The 16,294-nt window shown below is 37.8% G+C and overlaps 1 protein-coding gene across 1 annotated transcript; it reads right to left on the bottom strand.

Moving 5' to 3' along the window:
• Nucleotides 1-7,221: 7,221 nt before the first annotated feature.
• Nucleotides 7,222-9,487, bottom strand: LOC140162109 (uncharacterized). Its single transcript, XM_072185388.1, has one exon. The coding sequence runs from the start codon at nucleotides 9,002-9,004 to the stop codon at nucleotides 7,415-7,417; it is 1,590 nt and encodes a 529-aa protein (XP_072041489.1). The 5' UTR covers nucleotides 9,005-9,487; the 3' UTR covers nucleotides 7,222-7,414.
• Between the last annotated feature and the right edge of the window lie 6,807 nt (nucleotides 9,488-16,294).

Raw genomic sequence — 16,294 nt, 5'->3', positions numbered from 1 at the left:
TGATAATGCTTATACCCTACTAGGTATGTGATTATATTTATTCGTATGTAATAACAACATTGCTTTGGAATTAAATCAACAATAAGAATTTTTATATTATTTCTTTCTTTTTTTACAGCAACATTTATAGCAAATGTTATCAATATTCACAGTAAATTTGATCAATATCCTTAAAAAGATGCACTTTGGCAGGTTAGTCATGAAAATATAGCTTATATTAACTTCAAACACTTATTCAACCATGTAATTCCAGTTAGCTCAATTGGTAGAGCATCAGGCTTATAAACTGAAGGTCCCTGGTTCGAATCCCGGTAGGTACTAAGGTAAGTGACTTAAGGTAAATTTAAGGTAGTTACTTTGTCTTCGTTGTAAAATGGAGCGCCAGGTAATTTAAGACTTAAAGTAAGCACAGTATACATTTAAGTAACTGATTTTTTTCGGGTTTTTTTCTCATTGGGCTTGTTTGCCAATGGTTGGATCAACGTTGGCAATTGGTTGGATCAACGTTGGCTATTGGTTGGATCAACGTTGGTCAAATAACGTTGGGCCAACATCAAAGATTTGATGTTGGCCCAACGTCGCAAATAACATTTGTATTGCGGTTGGGTCAAAGTTGGATCAACGTTGGCCCAACGTTGTGGTGGTTGGCTGCCCGGCCAAAATCACGTTGGGCCAACGTCAAAAAGCAACGTTGGCCCAACGTAGTAAGGTCAGAGACCAACGTTGGGCCAACGTAGTGTTGCTATCTGGGTAAGGCGTAGGTCTCGTAAACCTGAGGTCCTGGGTTCGATTCCCAGGCGGGATCACTTTTTCTACTTGTCTCCTTTATTATTTGCGACGGAGAACCTGATGAAAAATAATGTTTATTTATATAATTCCCGTCGATCATGCCACTGTTTTTCCGTGTGACTATCTATTGCTACTTTATCAACATCGGTAGTAGATAGCTATATACTATTATCATCAGATAGCTACTTCGTCAATACTGATGTCATTAGTAGATAGTCACTTCATTAATACCAATATTAGCAGTAGATATATCTAGAGGCTGTGGATCACGAAATGCCCTTTTAACTGGTCATGACAAAAATGTATTTATACAATAAATGTAATATCTATTTTTTTGATACACATACAAAACAACAGGACATTTTAATCGAGGTATGACACTAAACGGGTAAAGTTCTATGTAGGGAGGTGAGAAGAGGTTAGTTGATATACATTTTATAATTAGTAAATATTTAAAATCACACAAAATTCCATGTCATGGGGAATAGTGTAGTTTGGTGGGAGTCGAGTGGTCCAGTTCGTATACACAATCTGATTAGACATGTATGATTTCAGGCGTCCTCTATCAGGCCGCAGACAACCATACGACATCACAAGTAGGCGTCAACGTGGGGCACACTTGAAGAGGTCATGTATGTAGCGCGCGCGCTTTGTGTGCATAGACCATACGCCATCACAAGTAGCCTATTTAAACATGGACACACTTGTAGAGGTTACGTATGTAGCGCTTTTTGTGCATAGACCTAGTGCGTAATATTCGCACCCGCTTGCAGTATGCGCAGCTCAAGACAAGTAAACAAGATTCGTCCATTTTAGAATAAGGGGAGTTTTTACATTAACTTAAATGTCATTCCAAACATATGCAACACATGTCATTTGGCAATACAATAGGAGTAACACTTGATTAGGCCATCTCAATTAAATCCTGCGTCTCAAAGCTTGTGAAAAATTGAAAACCTAATGAGGAATGCGGTGTTTTTTACTGTATTTCTTTTTTAATTTTGATTTTTTTTTATGTGTCAGTACAGGATTACGGACAAGCATTTTGTGGAAAAAATATTCAATGTTGCAAATGTTGGAATAGCAGACAAAAAAAGTCACTGCTACAAACTATTATTCTTCTTTTTTATTATTTTCCTGACCAAAGTTTGCGAAAAATCAAATACGAATTTTGAGTTTTATTTTCGCCTTTTTGTTAAAAAAAAAGAGATAAAAAAAATTAAATTCCTTGATTTTCAAAGAGGACTACGCGCACGATTTTACTAACGGGCGCAGCAGCTTTGAGACACATGACTTAATGAAATGGTTTAAAAAGGTTTATTTCAAGATTTTATTTCAAAAAAATGTCTAATGGTGTGACCAGTAGAATTAACTTATAATCACACCAAAACAGAAATCAATGCAATTTGCAGACAGCAGCTTCAGCTTAACCCCCTGAGCACTATCTAACATTTCCTCCAATTGTTCAATTACATGATATCAAAATGAAACTAATCTACCTGCCGATCTAACATTGCCACCGATTGGTCAATTACATGATGTATTCACTTTAATCACCAATCAAAATGGAGATTTTACATGTTGAAACTATTCTAACAATGTTACTGATTGGACCAACTGATAATGAAAACCTCTTTGTGACCAATCGACAGGTAGTTCTCATGGGGTTAAAGCCATAATGTACGATCTTATAATATGAAATTGAATGGAATCGGCCAAATTTGTTGTCTTTGTAGGTCAACAGAGCAAAGTTCGACATATTATCATAATTTTTATATTATGACTTGATGTCCTCCCATAGAACTGCAGGTTAAATGGCCAAAATAACCAGCAGGGTTTCTTTCACTATACCTTGTTATTTCAACTTAAAATGGACAGCAACCCTTCCCGGCAGTTATTACTACTACTATTAGACCAGGTTAAAACTGAGCTAAGTACCACTTGGAGAACAAGAAATTCTCATATGGTTTATCTGGACCAGTTTTGCATGGGGAACAAGAATTTGTTGGGTGAAAAGCCCGTAACCTGAGAACTTTTCCGTGAGGGCGCTTTTTTCAAAATGGCCGCCAAAATCCAATATATATGGTTAAATTTGTCACCTTAGGGCATATTTAACCAGATTTTGGATTTTTATTGATAGCAATTATGTACTACTAAGTCAGGTTATTAATATGAAGGTAACAGGAGGTCACAGCTGAGGGCGCTTTTCTTTCAAAATGGCCGCCAAAATCAATGAAAAGCATACATTTGGTTGAATTAGTCCATTTAGGGGCATATTTAACCAGATTTTGGATTTTTATTGATAGCAATAATGTACTACTAAGTCAGGTTATTAATATAAAGGTAACAGGAGGTCCCTGCTGAGGGCGCTTTTTTCAAAATGGCCGCTAAAATCAATGAAAAGCATATATATTGTTAAATTAGTCATTCAAAAGTGGTATACTTCATCAGATTTTGGATGTTGTTATTGATAGCGGTAAAGCATTACTAGGTCAGATTATTAATGTGAAGGTAATAAGGATGTCACAGGTGAGGGTGCTTTTTTCAAAATGGCCGACAAAATTGAAGGAAAGTATGATTTCAACGAAAAAGTGTCAGGAAATGTTTACTTAAATAAAAAAAAAAAGTAATAGTTGTCTTTGATATTTTGAACTTATAATGAAGTACTTCAGGGTGGTAAAAGTAGATTCTGATTTAAAATGGCGGCAATGAAGACTACCAGAATTGCCTTTATGTATTAAAAAGACCCCAAAAGCAACTTGTAAACTAGAATGCTGCAAAAGTCATGACAGTGTTGCTTACAGTGTTATAAAGTGTCCGTTTATGCATTGTTTCAATGATGCATTTCTCTTTGTTTTAATCCTCAGGATCACTCAAATCGCTATTTTCTTAAAATTCTTCATAGTTATTCTCTACCGTAGTTCTTGGACGTCCTCAGGCATTACCTTTTCAACCCATTTAGGTTGCATGTTTTCGTTCCACCCATTGTCAACAATGTTTCCACCATCGTATACAGCGACATCTGCTGCTCTCCACTCTCTTGCAATGAACTTTGCGCTAAGGATAAGAAGCGCCAGCGCCAGCTGCTTACATGGTGGAAGTAAGGATATATCTGCAATCTTTTTATCTTGCCCAACTAATTGTCACCATTTATGATATTGCCAGAAGCTTGGACGAAAGAGGGCAGACAGATCTTATCTTGCTTGATTTTGAAAAAGCATTTGATAAGTTGTCCCATCATCGTTTGCTGATGAAAGCAGAGCATTATGGTATCAGAGGAACACACTTGGAGTGGATTTTGGACTTTTTCACAAATAGAACCCAACAAGTAGTGGTTGATGGTCAGTTCAACACTGAAGTGGAAGTGACTTCTGGTGTACCTAAGGCAGCCGGGCCGTTGTTGTTTATCATATTTATTAATGACCTACAAGCCTGCATCAAGAACTCCTCGGTTCGTCTCTTTGCAGATGACTGCTTCTTGTATAAAAGAATTACATCACATGAGGACAGTCTGTGACTGCAAGTAAAAGACTTAGATAATCTGCAGGAGTGGGAGCAACAGTGGATGATGAAATTCCATCCATCAAAATGTCAAGTCATCCATATCACAAATAGGAGAAATCCTCCCAGAGCTCATACCCTATTCATGGCCACACACTTGAGGAAGTTGATTCTACCAGGTATCTGGGCGTCCACATTGACTCCAAACTCAGTTTCAACAACCACATCGACAGCATCATTAAGAAAAACCCCACATTTGCATTTCGCAGTCGTAATTTCAGTCACTGCACACGCAAGATCAAAGAAGCAACATGCACCACTTATGTCAGGCCTATTATAGTTGAATATGCAGCACCTGTCTGGGAGCCCCATACCCAAAAGAACATAAAGAGACTTGACCAAGTCCAGCGCAGGTGTGCTCGCTATGTCAGTAATGTCACCAGTGACTATGACAGGAGGAGCAATGTGTCTGCTATTCTACAAAACCTCCAGTGGCAATCTCTACAAGCCAGACGGAACAGAGCCGGTTACTCGCATCAGATATAACCTTGTAATCCAGTGGAACCAGTACCTTACCCAGTCTGTGACAAACACCAGAGGCCATGATTCCAGATTCCAGCTTCAGCACTGCAACACTCAGGTCTACCTGCACTCTTTCTTCCAGAGAACAGCCAAGGACCGGAACCTTTTTCAGACAGATCCAGCCATCTTGAAATTTGCGCTAAGGATAAGAAGCGCCAGCGCCAGCTGCTTACATGGTGGAAGTAAGGATATATCTGCAATCTTTTTATCTTGCCCAACTAATTGTCACCATTTATGATATTGCCAGAAGCTTTGACGAAAGAGGGCAGACAGACCTTATCTTGCTTGATTTTGAAAAAGCATTTGATAAGTTGTCCCATCATCGTTTGCTGATGAAAGCAGAGCATTATGGTATCAGAGGAACACACTAATTGGAGTGGATTTTGGACTTTTTCACAAATAGAACCCAACAAGTAGTGGTTGATGGTCAGTTCAACACTGAAGTGGAAGTGACTTCTGGTGTACCTAAGGCAGCCGGGCCGTTGTTGTTTATCATATTTATTAATGACCTACAAGCCTGCATCAAGAACTCCTCGGTTCGTCTCTTTGCAGATGACTGCTTCTTGTATAAAAGAATTACATCACATGAGGACAGTCTGTGACTGCAAGTAAAAGACTTAGATAATCTGCAGGAGTGGGAGCAACAGTGGATGATGAAATTCCATCCATCAAAATGTCAAGTCATCCATATCACAAATAGGAGAAATCCTCCCAGAGCTCATACCCTATTCATGGCCACACACTTGAGGAAGTTGATTCTACCAGGTATCTTGGCGTCCACATTGACTCCAAACTCAGTTTCAACAACCACATCGACAGCATCATTAAGAAAAACCCCACATTTGCATTTCGCAGTCGTAATTTCAGTCACTGCACACGCAAGACCAAAGAAGCAACATGCACCACTTATGTCAGGCCTATTATAGTTGAATATGCAGTACCTGTCTGGGATCCCCATACCCAAAAGAACATAAAGAGACTTGACCAAGTCCAGCGCATGTGTGCTCGCTATGTCACCAGTGACTATATATGACAGGAGGAGCAATGTGTCTGCTATTCTACAAAACCTCCAGTGGCAATCTCTACAAGCCAGACGGAACAGAGCCGGTTACTCGCATCAGATATAACCTTGTAATCCAGTGGAACCAGTACCTTACCCAATCTGTGACAATCACCAGAGGCCATGATTCCAGATTCCAGCTTCAGCACTGCAACACTCAGGTCTACCTGCACTCTTTCTTCCAGAGAACAGCCAAGGACCGGAACCTTTTTCAGACAGATCCAGCCATCTCGCCGTCCCTCAATGCTGTCAAGTCTGCATTGGGGCTCCGCAGCACTTATATTCCTCCACCGAGAGCTGCTTTTTATCGCACATCGCACTGTACATATTTTGCACTGCTTTTTTCGAAGCTGCGTTCCTGATCCTTTGTACATATGCGCACGAAGTGTGCCTGTCATCATGCATTTGATGTTACACTTACCGTGTGAGAAGAAAAGAAGAAAAAGAAGATATCTTTGATCGAAAGAGAAAAAGATTGCAGATATATCCTTACTACCACCATGTAAGCAGGCGCTGACGCTTCATATATCCTTAGCGCAAATTTCATTGCAAGAGAGTGGAGAGCAGCAGATGTCACTGTATACGATGGTGGAAACAACGTCCAAGGACTATTGGTAGAGAATGACTATGAAGATTTTTCACAAAATAGCGATTTGAGTGATCCTGAGAATTAAAACAATGCATCAGTGAAACCATGCACAAACCTAGTACATGTAATGCCTTACCGCTATCAATAACAACATCCAAAATCTGATGAAGTATACAACTTAAGTGACTAATTTAACAATATATGCTTTTCATTGATTTAGCGGCCATTTTGAAAAAAGCGCCCTCGGCTGTGACCTCCTGTTACCTTCATATTAATAACCAGACTTAGTAGTATATTATTGCTATCAATAAAAATCCAAAATCTGGTTAAATATGCCCTAAAGTGACTAAATTAACCATATATATGTTTTTCATTGATTTTGGCGGCCATTTTGAAAAAAGCGCCCTCAGCTGGGACAATCTGTTACATTCATATTAATAATTTGACTTAGTAGTACATTGTTGCCATCAATAAAAATCCAAAATCTGGTTAAATATGCCCATTAAGTGACTAATTTAACCATATATATTGGATTTTGGCGGCCATTTTGAAAAAGCGCTCTCACGGAAAAGTTCTCAGGTTACAGGCTTTTTACCCAAGAAATTCTTGTTCCCCATGCAAAACTGGTCCAGATAAACCATATGAGAATTTCTTGTTCTCCAAGTGGTACTTAGCTCAGTTTTAACCTGGTCTATATTTCAACATTTTGAATATAGAATAACAAAATTACAATTTGACGGAAATCGTACATTAAGGCTTTAATCAGCGCCAATATTGCAACATTGAAACAAACAACTATACAAACATCCAACCCCACCCCACCCTATATAGGCAATGATGATAAAGTGCCTTGCCCAAGGACAAAACACGTTGGCACAAGTGGGACTCACAACCTACGGATTATGACTCTGGTGCCTTTTGTTGTGTACGTTAAGATTCCCCTTCTGTTTAAAGCATTTCTTACAGTACTCACACTGATAGGGTTTCTCTTTGGTGTGGATTCTGATGTGTTCTTTGAGACGGCTGCTAGTTGTAAAACATTTCTGACAATATTCACATTGATAGGGTTTCTCTTTGGTGTGGATTCTGATGTGCCTTTTGAGATTAGAGCTAATTGCAAAATATTTCTGACAATACTCACACTGATAGGGCTTCTCTTTGGTGTGAATTCTGATGTGTTTTATGAGATCTGTAATCTGTGTAAAACATTTCTGACAATACTCACACTGGTAGGGTTTCTCTTTAGTGTGAGTTCTGATGTGCCTTTTGAGACAGCTGCTAGTTGTAAAATATTTCTGACAGTACTCACATTGATAGGGTTTCTCTTTGGTGTGAGTTTTGATGTGTTCTTTGAGGTGGCTACTATTTGTAAAATATTTCTGACAATACTCACACTGATAAGGTTTCTCTTTGGTATGAGTTTTGATGTGCCTTTTCAGACATCCATTCAGAGTAAAACATTTCTGACAATACTCACACTTATATGGTTTCTCTTTGGTATGAGTTTTGATGTGTCTTGTAAGATTACCATTCAGTGCAAAACATTTCTGACAATGCTCACACTGATAAGGTTTCTCTTTGGTGTGAGTTCTGACGTGCGTTTTAAGATTACCATTCTGTGCAAAACATTTCTGACAATACTCACACTGATAGGGTTTTTCTTTGGTGTGACTTCTGATGTGTCTTTTGAGATGGGTGCTTCGTGTAAAACATTTCTGACAATACTCACACTGACATGGTTTCTCTTTGGTGTGTGTTCTGATGTGATCTTTAAGATTAAGACTACTAGAGTTCGCAAAGCATTTCTGACAATACTTACACTGATAGGGTTTCTCTTTGGCGTGAGTTCCGATATGTTCTTTGAGGTGGTTGCTTTGTGCAAAACATTTCTGACATATCTCACATTGATATGGTTTCTGTTTAGTGTGAGTTTTGATGTGTTTTGTAAGATTACCATTCAGTGTAAAACATTTCTGACAATGCTCACACTGATAAGGTTTCTCTTTGGTGTGAGTTCTGACGTGCGTTTTAAGATTACCATTCTGTGCAAAACATTTCTGACAATACTCACACTGATAGGGTTTTTCTTTGGTGTGACTTCTGATGTGTCTTTTGATATGGTTGCATTGTGTAAAACATTTCTGACAATACTCACACTGATAGGGTTTCTCTTTGGTGTGTGTTCTCATGTGTACTTTGAGATACCACCTATGTGCAAAGCATTTCTGGCAGTATTCACACTGATATGGTTTTTCTGTGATGTTCAAGCCGCTTTTATGGTACCATAGCTTACTGTGGCTACTCAAATATCCTTGTAGCCCACCATTTGTTGATAAGCTTTTCTGATTAAACACACCGTTACATCGATAACTCCGTACATATTTCAACATATGTCTGTTTACATGGGTTTTCAATTTGTCCAAAGAATAATGTTGGGCTCTGCAAAATGTACAAGAAAATGGTTGCAAAAGTTTCATTTTCATTTGAAGATGCTAGCAACATGTATTTAGAAAGTACTCTTTAAAGATGACCCCAAAGATGTAGAAATACCATTGTTGTTCTTCAGTGGAGCAGCATAAAATACATGACCACAATCCTGATTCTGTATTAGGCCTGGTTATTTTGTTAGTTTCCAACAGCCGATGTAAGAACGGATCTAAGTATCTGAAATACGGATGTAAATTAACGGTTATTTGTCTGTTTAAATGGACCACAATCCGGTCGGTTAACCGGGTAAAAAATGTCATTTAGTTTTTTGGTTTTTGTAGTGTAGATGATTTTCGGCTGGCAAGGGACCGTTCACAAACACTTGTTAGGGGGGCTGATGCAAAAAAGGAGGGGGTGCGATGAAAAATGTTGACCCTCCTAAGTGGGGGCCCTGAAAAAAATGACCAAAAATTTTCCTGGGAAAATCAAGTTCATATGCTTTTCTGTGGGTTGACCCATAATTTTCATGTCAAAAAGAGGGCCCTGAATTTTTTGAGGTATGTAAAGGGGCCCGGAAAAATTTTCGCGATGAAATTTTTTGCATCAGCCCCCCCCCCCTACAAGTGTTTGTGAACGGACCCTAATTATATTGGAGAAACATGACGTCCTTTCGGCTTTCAGCATACACCTAAAAGACCCCCTGAAAGAGGTGGGGAAACTTTAAGCCATACACTCGTACCAGCCGGAAATCATCTATCACAGACATTCACAAGTCAGCTATCACTGACCCGTACCCCGGGCACGTAGCATCTACTCATGATCATTCCATCAATTGGGAGGACTCAAAGGTTATCGACAGAGACGCTGACACCTCCGGGGGGGCACTCATGTATAAAATTTGTAAGCATCTGCGTGATTTGACTTCAAAAATGACCCTAAGCGAGGATGTCGAAATTTTGGCAATTGTGGCGGTTAAGTTATGGGGGAATGCCACTAGGACGAATTAGCTCATAATGGTATAAAGGAGACACTCCCTTAATATCGGAGTTTCGGAGAGACTTTTATTCGTGTTTTATTCATCCATCCATCAAACCCCAGCACAAGCTCTACCTCGATCCCTTCTTCTCAGGGAGCACCGCTCAGGAAGGGAGGGGGCGACCGACCGCACATCCATTCTCCACACAATCTAACCCTAAAAGAGGATTTTTATTCAAATAAAAACACCCTAAGCGAGGAATTGGTTTGAAGTTTTCCCCTAAACCAGCAGATACATTAAAAAACACCCTAAGCGAGGAATTGGTTTGAAACTTTGCGTGTGTCGGTATGAGTGCCATTCAGTGCATGATGATTGGCTATTAAAGGCGCTGTTGAAGTCGGCTCCAAATATTTTTAAATCTGGTGTGTACAATCGCTTGGAAACCACTCTTTTGTGCCGAATAACTTGATAAATATATCGCCACTAATGACCATTAATTGGGTAATGTTAAAAAACTACCCTAAGCGGGGATCGTAAAAACACCCTGTAAAATGAGTGTTTTGAGACCAAATCGCAGATCCGCGCGGATCCTCGTTTTGCTCTTCAAAACCACCCTAAATCCGCGTTTTCTTTCACACGGATGCTTACAGGTATAACTAGAGCTACTGTGGCTCACGAGCCACGAATGTCAGGCGATGACTTCTGATTGACCTCATTTGACCTTTGACCTCGGGTAAACGTGAGTTGACCACTCATGCTATCTCAAATCAAGGATAATTTGCATCACATTTAAGCCCAATCGGGCCTATTTTAACATTTGACCTCATTTGACCTTTCCTGTCCTGTAACCTTGGATGACCTTTACGGTTTTATACTCCCCAAGTGTCAGGGATCATTTCCGCAAGTTGTTACAGCCTGATCGGAGCAATATTTAATTTGACCTGACCTTTGACCACAGATGACCTTTATGGTGTCATACTCCCCAAGTGTCGGGGATCATTTTCCCTAAGTTACAGCCCAATCGTAGCAACTTTAAATTTGACCTGACCTTTGACCTTGCATGACCTTTTTAGTTTCATACTCATGAAGTGTCAGAAATTGGTTTCCCTGAGTTACAGGCCAATCGGAGCAACTTTAAAGTTGACCTGACCTTTGACCTCAGTTGACCTTTGCGGTTTTATACTCCTCAAGTGTCAGGGATCATTAACCCCGAGTTACAGCCCAATCGAAGCAACTTAAAAGTTGACCTGACCTTTGACCTCACACGACCGTTGCGGTTTTATACTCCCCAATTGTCAGGGATCATTTTTTCCAAGTTACAGCCCGATCGGAGAAACTTTCAATTTGACCTGACCTTTGACCTCGCATGGCCTTTGTGGTTTCATACTTCCAAATTGTCAGGGATCATTTTCCCGAAGTTACAGCCCTATCAGAGCAACTTTAAATTTGACCTGACCTTTGACCTCACATGACCTTTGCGGTTTCATACTCCCCAATTGTCAGGGATCATTTTTTCCAAGTTACAGCCTGATCGGAGCAACTTTAAATTTGACCTGACCTTTGACCTCGCATGACCTTTGTGGTTACATACTCCCCAATTGTCAGGGATCATTGTCCCGAAGTTACAGCACTATCGGAGCAACTTTAAATTTGACCTGACCTTTGACCTCACATGACCTTTGCGGTTACATACTCCCCAAGTGTCAGGGATCATTTCCCCAGAGTTACTGCCCCATCGGAGGAACTGTAACATTTGACCTTGGATGACCATAGCTGATGTTTCATGATCCCCTTATGATTATTATATATAAGTTTTAGCCCAATCGGACAAATTTCAAAATATAGCATTTACCATATAGCCTTAGTGTGTATGTATTGATTTTCATAAATGCATCATGGGAAGGAATATAATTTGACCACCATCCCCACCGCACAAGCAACTATATACAAGCAACTATATAGCATTTATCACATACCTTTAGTGTGTATTTTCATAAATGCATCATGGGATAGCATCATTTCCAAACCTTTAGTGTGTATTTTCATAAATGCATCATGGGATAGCATAATTTCCAAACCTAACAACTCTTACCTCTTATTATCAAAATAGCAGCACAATATTTACTGTTAATTTTCCTGGAAACTTAAAACCACACCAGTAGACATGCCCAAGCATGCAACGAAACTATATGCTTATCTCTTGTTATCAAATAGCTGTTTCCCTGCACAAGGTTGCTGCCTCTAATGATAGCTGCTTCATTACATTTCACGCAAATATTTTCACAAAATGACCCTATTAAGCCTTACATGAACTTTGACCCCAATCTGTGGTACAACTTATTTGAAGATTGGGCCAGTGGTTCTTGCTGACCATGTTTGGTGGTCATAGCATGTCATTTAAAGGAGCAGTAGCATTTTTAAGATTTTCACAAAATGACCCCTAATAACCCTTACATGACCTTTGACCCCTATATGTGTAGAAGTTATATTAAGCTTGGGTCAGTGCTTCTTGTGGCCAAGTTTGGTCAACATTGGTCCAAGCGTCTGGCACTAGTAGCAATTTTGGTTCTACTAAAGAAGAAAGAAAGAAAGAAAGAAAGAAAGAAGAAGATTTAGGAGCTTCACAGTATATCAGGCGGATAAATCCGCCTGACATAATTATGAGTGTTCCCGTACTGTTTTCTTAAGCTTTTTAGAGCGTTTCATTAAAAAGGCGCATATGAATCGCTTGCCCATCTCGGCTTACCAAACTGCTTCCCCCCTTCTGCTCGCCAATAATGTCTTGCCCCCCCCATTTTACCCTCCCCATGGGTCATAATTATTACACAGCCCCTTACCACATTGACAATATTTTTTAAATTTTCTAAACTTCAACTAAATAACTTAATGAACGAAATCACGAATCCCATCAATGCGATCATGACTTTAGAGCATGGAGGTATATAGGCCTACCTCCATGGTAATAGGACGGCGGTGTCTATTGATCAGACAATCGATGAGACTGTCCATCAGGATTACCATGAATGAACTGACATATTAAGCGCGCTTCAGACTCCGTATTGTACGTACAATATTGTATGTACAATACTTTTCGTGACGTCAAAAAGTATTACACGTGCAATAAATAGCATGTACCGGGAAAATGTATATTTTGCTACAATCATAGGTTGCTTAATTGATACGGAGTTGCCAAATTTCTAAGAGTTCTAAATTTAGTGAGTGCACGGAATAATGAACATCTTTTAATGTCTTCTTGTATTCAACCATGGTAGGTATCATAATACCTACCATGATTCAACTGTACTTGAATTATTATATAATCAATGGGCACCTTTTTAAAGTTAATAATACGTCGTATTAATACTAATATTAATAATATTAAAATTGTAATAATAATATAAATGGCACATTCAGATCTTATTTATTTATTTATAGATTTATCTATTTAGGCTTATTTATTTATTTATTTATTTATTTATTTATTTATTTATTTATTTATTTATTTATTTATTTATTTATTTATTTATTTATTCATTCATTCATTCATTCATTCATTCATTCATTTATTTATTTATTTATTTATTTATTTATTTATTTATTTATTTATTTATTTATTTATTTATTTATTTATTTATTGATTGATTGATTGATTGATTGATTGATTGATTGATAACTGATTGATTAATTGATTTAGAGATTCATTTATACTGATATTTAGTCATATATTGATTTAGAAAGTTTAAAAGTATTATTTGTAGGCCTTTGTATTTATTCTGGTTCTGATTTTATTGATACTGATATTTTTGTTAATTTTTAAAGTTTTGGCATAGCATTCGTTACATTATAACACGCTGTGTTATGAATTTGCAACACCTTTTTACATATTGATATCGTTGAGGCATGTTATGATAGGCGTACTTATGATCATCACAATACATCCATAAACGTGTTAATGCAGTAACCGTAGCGTTAGGGGCACGGAAGCCCCCCCCCCCCAATTGATCTGAAATATTAGAAAATCCCATAGGAAAACTGACGAAAACGGCTTGTGCCCCTCCCCCCTCATCAGAACCGGATGCAACGCCTTCTATACTTTTTCATTCATTGATTATAGGCGTATTAATAGTAATGCGTTGAGTTTTAAAAAAGTAATATCCGCCTTTTTTTCTTTCTTTTTGAAATGACATACGGTACTTCTTACAAAAACAAATCAGCATGAAAAACATTTTTTTTTCGTCAGAGGCAGATATTTGGCCTATTCAGTGTCATAAAGCTACAAAATAGACGATCTTTTAAAATCATTTTTAAATGGCTATTTATTTTTCAACCTTATTGTTTGTATTTGTAATGTTCACACAATCTGAACATGTGCTTGTAGGACAACGATTTTGAATTAAACATGTTAATTGTGATATTTTAATTCCACTAGAACACCACAGTTAAGCGTCCAAAATTGTAAGTGGGTTTTCTTTTATTTAACCTCATTATTTCGCTAAAATTACTCTAAGAGTGCTAAGAGTTGTTGTTACTAATAAACATTTCATAATTTTGGGCAAAGGATAGCCAAATAGTTGAACGAAATCGTATATTTGCACCAATATTTGACTGAAATCGTATATTAACATTACCGCCCCTTCGTGGCTTTATTGCAAGCCAAAGTGTGAAACGAGATTACTTGAAATATATATTTCAGAGATGGAAGAGTTTCAACCCTACGAATATATTTCTGAAATATGTCTCTCTGATTGGTTGATGGTCAAGAGGATTACGGCATCCTCAAAGCCTCTTGCTGTAATTCTCTAATCGATATCTATTATAGCACTGAAATCCATACAACCGTGTCAAATGAAATAGTCTCGAATCATAATTTGTGCACGATACAACGTTGATACGTCAGATTTCGGAATTTTATTAAAAATAGGCATAAATCACATTGAACAGGTTGAATGCTTGCAAAAGTAGATAAAATAACTATGGGTCGAATTTACATTAATCAGTGTCCTGGGGCCAGGATAACATTTAGGACTCCTTCGAATTCTAAAACAATACTTCGCCAAATGTCCTTGCTTTCATTTTCTCATTTAATTTGTTTTAATTTTAATTAATTTCTTTATCCACTGGCTCTCTGGTAAATCCGGTATTGCCAAATATGTCTTGTCCATTACCCGTGTTAATCTATTTATTTATTAAAATGAACCATCTATTAAATTCCTATATAAATACAATGTATAGGCCTAGTGTATTTGATAACAAATTTGTTTTTATTTTTGATTGGAATTTGGGTTCCATTACACGATTTCATAATAAGATATGTTTGGTCATGGCGGAATTAGTATATGATTAAAATAGACATACTCTTAGGCCCCTTTTTTAATGTTTGTAGGCCTACATTATTGATATCAATATTTATGTACAAAATGCAAAAAGAATGTATATATATTTGATTGTTTTGTAAACATTAAATTTGATGTTTACTCATAATTATGTCTGGAAAGTCAGGGAAAAACTAAGGAGTATCGGTATTTAGTTTCCTGGGAAAGTGGATCAGATGAGCAGTGAGTAAAAACATTTGCCCTAAATCTTTATTTGATTTTTATTGTTTTATGAATTTATTAGGGCTACTAAAAAAAGTGCAGAAAAACCTCCAAACGCACTCTAGGATTTTTCATCAGCAGCAGTAGAAATTTCTCTTGCATAGATTTTCTGGTGACCTCGCTTGGATTTAGCAAACAATGAACCGTCAGGGTTATAGCGCGTTATTTAATCTGATTCAACTCGTCGTGGCACGTATATTTATTGCACGTGTAATACTTTTTGACGTCACGAAAAGTATTGTACATACAATATTGTACGTACAATACGGAGTCTGAAGCTAGCCTTAGTGTAAACGATGTTTTCCCTTGGCTTTGAATGATTTGTCGATTGGTTCACTCAACAGCGGCCGAGCCAGCCCCCCCCCCCCCACCCCCTCTCTCTCTCTCTCTCTTTTTCTCGTTGTGTGTTTTTCTTAACTTCAAAGGTTGCTATATAAAGCCGCACTGACTTTCGGCAGCTCCAATAAGCTGCAGCTTAATGAGTTACTTTTTGTGTATGTCAAATTTGGTGTTAAAATAATTTTATTTTAATTTTTTTTTTTTCCTGTGGGGTTGGAAAAAAACACATATTATTTGCTTTAAGATTGCTTATTTATATAGTATTATTTTTGTATAGGCCCCTATTTATAGTACACGCTGTGGGCCCGTCACTGCAAACACAGACAGTCAACACTCAACATTCAACCAATTATACCAATGCTATAATTAAAGACAGAGATAAAAACAATTTATCGCGTCTGATGTCACTGTCAATTACGATCCTTGATTGGTTTACA

Source organism: Amphiura filiformis, chromosome 10 (assembly GCF_039555335.1).
Source record: "Amphiura filiformis chromosome 10, Afil_fr2py, whole genome shotgun sequence".
Taxonomy (NCBI): Eukaryota; Metazoa; Echinodermata; class Ophiuroidea; order Amphilepidida; family Amphiuridae; genus Amphiura; species Amphiura filiformis.
Note: the sequence above shows the minus strand (reverse complement) of the source record. Positions and strands in the feature narration are given on the sequence as shown.